The sequence below is a fragment of the Acomys minous genome (assembly GCF_964271855.1).
Source record: "Acomys minous genome assembly, chromosome: 11".
Lineage (NCBI taxonomy): Eukaryota > Metazoa > Chordata > Mammalia > Rodentia > Muridae > Acomys > Acomys minous.
Genome location: NC_140492.1, coordinates 35,716,438 through 35,721,775, shown reverse-complemented (window position 1 = coordinate 35,721,775; position 5,338 = coordinate 35,716,438). Strand labels below are relative to the sequence as shown.

General features: G+C 33.6%; 1 protein-coding gene across 1 annotated transcript; it reads right to left on the bottom strand.

Annotated features, from left to right (window-relative positions):
• Positions 1-1,717: 1,717 nt before the first annotated feature.
• On the bottom strand, positions 1,718-2,638 carry LOC311608876 (olfactory receptor 5AC1-like; the record flags this gene model as incomplete). The annotated part of the gene is made up of 1 exon (XM_084801468.1): positions 1,718-2,638. The coding sequence occupies one exon, from the start codon at positions 2,636-2,638 to the stop codon at positions 1,718-1,720; it is 921 nt and encodes a 306-aa protein (XP_084657594.1).
• Between the last annotated feature and the right edge of the window lie 2,700 nt (positions 2,639-5,338).

Sequence of the window (5,338 nt, the reverse complement as noted above, 5' to 3'; positions counted from 1 at the left end):
CAGTTGTTCCATCTAAGTTTTACTTATAAGACTTATTACCAATAATTTCTCGTATATGGACTTATTATCAAAATATCTGTTTTTCTCATTCTATCGCATAACAGTTGTTTAAGAGTTCGGTCATAAATTGCTAGTATGATAATCAATCTAACAAGATGTAACAGAATAAAATAGTGCTTATTTGTCACTTTAAGTAAGAATGTCAGGTGAGTAAACCAAAACCACCATAGAGACCTTAAGTTACCAGATAGACCTTCTTTGTTCTTGGTAGATGAATACCATTGGCCGATTTAATGAGCACAGGGAAGATCAGGACCAGTGTCTACAGATTCTTTCGTTAGATGGCTTAATTATTATCTTGTACCTGTAGCAGTGTTTGATTTACTTTCCTTTGTCAGGAAATCAATATTTCATAAAACACAAGCTGTAAAATAAACATGTTATGGAAATTTTTACTTCAATATTTGTAAAATAAATCTCATAGGGTAGGTAATATTGTCAAAGTTTCCTGGAAGTTTAGATTGAATGGAATGGATAAGATAATCAAATATTAGCAAAGTCAGTATTTTTTGAAGAAATTTTGTTCTCTTGTTTTGGAAACCTAATTTAAAGAATCTGAAAGCTATAAAAAGGAAGTTACTCTTCTCTAAATAGTATTTTTTATCAAGAGATTTGTCATAGAAGATATTTGTTTTCTACTTAAATATTTAGCTAACATATATGGCAAATTTCTTGGAATTATTGAATTAACAACTAAATTGTCTTGCAAACACTTGCAAATGAACTTATTTTATTCTCCTTTTACTAATTATTTTCTTAAGTAAACATTGCTGAAAAGGCCAGATTGAATGAGTAATATGGTTAGGTTGTTCATAGTTGCTTCATCTAATTCTATGTAATGAGCATAATGTATTAAATTGTGTGAGAATAAGTTCTCAACCTCTAGTTGATTGAGAATTAATTGCCGCAGATTTTCATTCTTATCATCTTAGCAGATTTCACATAATTGATATACTTTCCTTACATTTCTTTTAATATACAAAAATATTATAAAATTTATAAATTTTTGAAAACCTCACTACTTGGAGTATTGTTAATACAAATATATATTGAGTTCTAAGCATGGACAACAATTCATTTTAGTACTTTATGCCTTTAAACTCATTCCAATTTCTATGTCCCTTCCTAAGATCCTCAAATATTGTTTTGAACTCCATTATTTCCTAACATTGGTCCTAAAGTACTACATTTCTTAAAGACATATTTTACCAAGAGATAGAGATTCAGATTAATTTTCATCATTTTTACAAATGTCAAATATAAAAAGCTACACTAGCTTTTTGGTCTAGAAGAGTGGGCTGGGGGCCTTCAAGTAAATAGCTTTCTATTTCTGCCACAATTAGGACTGCCTTTTATTAATCATTCTCACTGTTTCTAAGTACAATTTCCAGTTGTTCCTCATAAATTTGGAAGCTCCTAGTAAATACCTAGTCTGCAGAAGCCAAATGCTCAGATGCACAGGGGCACAGTGCTTCTGAATGAAGTAGCTGTGGGTTATCTTACCAAATCTCACCAGGAAGGAAAGGGAGGAGCTCACTGCCTGCATAGGGAGCTCACGAGCATCTGGTGACCTGGAAGAAGAGGTTCTAATGCGTAATTCCAGACATTGCTCCCACCTCTGAAGAAAGACATGGTCTGAAAACTTTCTGGCAACTATTTATATCATTTTTCTTCTCAAGGCAGCTATTACCTCTTTGTTCCTCAGACTGTATATAAAAGGATTCAGAAAGGGAATTATTATTGTGTAAAATAAAGAATACATTTTGTCCCTATTTTCCCCTGATTTAGAACCAGGGCGCACATACATGAGGAAGAGAGTGCCATAGAACAAAGAGACAGAGAGCAGGTGGGCACTGCAGGTGGAGAAGGCTTTGCTTCTGCCCGTCTCAGACTTCTTCCTCAGGACGGCAAAAAGGACATAGAAGTATGAGATGATAATAGTCATAAAAGTAAAACCTTGTATAAAAGCTGAAAAAATCAAAACCAGAAGGACATTAATGGTAGGATCAGTGCAGGAAATTTTGAATAATTGCAAAATTTCACAGTAGAAATAGTGTATGACGTTGGATTTGCAGAAATTTAATCTCACTAGCAGACCCACATGAATTGCTGAATGCAGAAAACCAACAATGTAAGAAACATGTATAAATTGCATACAGAGGCTATTGGACATCACCACTGGATAAAGCAAAGGGTTGCATATGGCCACATAGCGGTCATAGGCCATCACAGACAGGAGGAAACATTCTGTCGTTGCACTGGAACCAAAGAAATAAAACTGGGTGAAGCACTCGAACAAGAACGTTTTGTGATCTGTCGATAAAAAATTGACCAGCATCTTGGGGGTCACGGAAGACGAAGCACAAGCATCAGCAAAGGCTAAACTCCCCAGGAATAAGTACATGGGAGTATGAAGGTGAGGATCCTTCCAGATGAGAGCAATCAGTCCAAGGTTGCCCGCCATGGTGATGAGGTAAATGATGAGAAACACCAGGAAGAGAGGCACCTGTAACCTGGGATGCTCTGTGAGTCCTGTGAGGACAAACTCAGTCACCAGAGTCTGGTTTTCTTCCGTCATGTCCGTGCTGAATAATCACTAGAACGAAATAACAAGGAAGGAATAGCCACAAAGAAATGATACTATTGCCACGATTTATGCTACCAGTGCATTCCTAAAGGGGGCTCATCATGTCACCCGTGTTTGTACCTTTTAAAAAGTATCCTTCTTCTTTTTAAAACTCATAATTTAGTTTTAATTAAAATATAGTTACATAATTTTCTTCCCCCCCTTTAACCCCTCTCTCTCGGATCCGTGGCTCCTTTTTCTTCCTTTGTTTGTTTGCTTATAATTACATACTAAATATATCCCTAAATATATAAATACAATCTGTACAGTCCATAAAATGTCTACTTTTATATGCATAGTATATCCTAGAATAACTCATGCAAAATAAAAAATTTAGCGCAAATCATTTTCAGTTTGACAAGGTTACAAAACTTCTCTGATATAGTATGTATTTAGAATTCAAATGTAGTAACAGATTTCAAGAAATTTCTCTATAATTTCAATAATGTAACATTCCATTTATTCCCATATGTTTTGTCACAGTTATTAATGTAAAATTTACTATTTACAGGAAATTAGAGTTTCTTAATTTTTCCCCTTCTTCATGTAAGATCTTATTGTGTAGTCTTCGATAGCCTAAAGCTTGCTTTGTAGACTAAATTGTCCTTGACCACACAATGATCCTCCCACCTCTGTCATCTGATGGCTTGGTTTGCAAACGTGTGCTACTGTGTTCTGCTTAATATTTTAGAAAATGAAAAACATATTCTTGGAGATATGTATATGATTGCTGTGTTATTTCCACACAGGGTAACTTCCTTATTTACAGAATATAGTCTTAATGTTTAAGGAGCATTAAAATATTTTACCATGAGTAATAGTATAAAAGCAGATTTTATACATTTTAATATATAACTAAATGTCACTTTTCTAAAAGTTAAAAAATCACCATAAGGCTCTCTTTTACCCCTCTAGCCCCCCCTTCTCTCTCTCTCTCTCTCTCTCTCTCTCTCTCTCTCTCTCTCTCTCTCTCTCTCTCTCTCTCTCCTCCCCTCTCCTCTCTTATTTTTCCTCTGCCTCTGTCTCTGTCCCCTTTTCTTCTCCCCCCCCCCATGCTCACTTAATAAACCTCATATAATATGAAAAAAAATCACCATAAGTAACCAGTTGTGATACATCAGTTTATTTTTATTGAAGATCCTTTCAGAATTCTTACCTGTAAATTATACTAAATATAATTACTATATAAACAAACCCAATAATGTTTTTATTACTTCTTTTATTTTTTCAGATTTTAGTGAAATCACAGCAATTTTCTCTTCCCATTCCTTTCTCTAAATCCTCCCATATATCCCTCATTGGTCTCTTTCAAATGTATATCTTGTTTTTTCATTAATTCTTAAAAGTTTTAAGTTGAAAATCATAAGAAATTTTTGTACTGAATTAGCTAATCCAATTTTATTTATGAACTCCAACTATCAAAGTAAGAACATCCTTATTATCAGGGTATGAATCATGAAAAAAAAAGTACTGTTCTGTAAAGTTTTCTCTTCATAAATTTAAGTCTGTGAAACACAAAAGGCATAAAGATCCTATTACCATTATATCCATTAACTGCCTACAGTCCCACAGTTTGTGAAATTAAAGAATCTTTACTGCACACACATCAGATTTTCTCATTCTAAATATAAAATAAATAGTATTTGTACATCAAATTGTACTTCAGTCAGAAAAACTTGCATGAATATTGAGTGTTGAAGCAATCTAATCATTCATTTATTTTCTATTACTAAAAGAATTACATTCAAACTTTCTAACAATTTTGCTACCTTCATGAACAAGGAAATGCCTAACCCTAATTTTCATATGGGTGATTACTAGTGTTAAGAAACATTTTGGATGCTGATTTTCTTTAAGATTATTTAGTATTTTTTAGTATTTTAGCCCTTTGTTTTTATGCTTTGTTATATGCAAACACATTGCCAAACTATAATAGAATTATGCAAAACTTTTCACTCTCACCTAAATCCTTTAAACGAGTAGAATGCTGGAACCCTGCTAATTTTCACAAAGAAACACAGAAAGTACAGGAAGAAGCAGTATTATTTGTGTGGAAACTCCAGACTAGACGGAGAGAGCATTTCTTATTTTTATTTCAAAGTGATTCTTTAAACACTTCAAAATTCCCTCAATGCTTCCTAGAGATCCCCAGGTGGGAGTCAATGTTGCTGTGGGTATTGGGAGCGGACACCAAATTATCTACATAACTAGTTCCACAGTGTGTCCTGCGTATAAGATGTCAGGGAAGAGAGTTTAGAGGAAGCTTTCTTTTCGCCCAGTTTTTCTGATTTTTTTTTTTATTTTATTGTTTTATTGAAAGTAGATATTTTGCATACAAGAAACACGCCTCAGCCAGAAAGATAGACACTGAGAGTAAAGGGCTCAAAGAAGGTTTTCAAAGCAAATGGACTCAAGAAGCAAGCTGGAATAGACATTCTAATATCTAAAAAAAAAAAAAAAAAATAGACTCTCAACTAAAATTAATCAAAAGAAATGAGGAAAGACACTTCATACTCATCAAAGGAAAATTCAACCAAGATGACACTGAAGTTCTGAATATCTATGCCCCAAATACAAGGGCATACAAATTTGTAAAAGAAACATACTATTGTCAAAAATCTTTTTTAAAAAATCTTTAAATGTCACATTCCG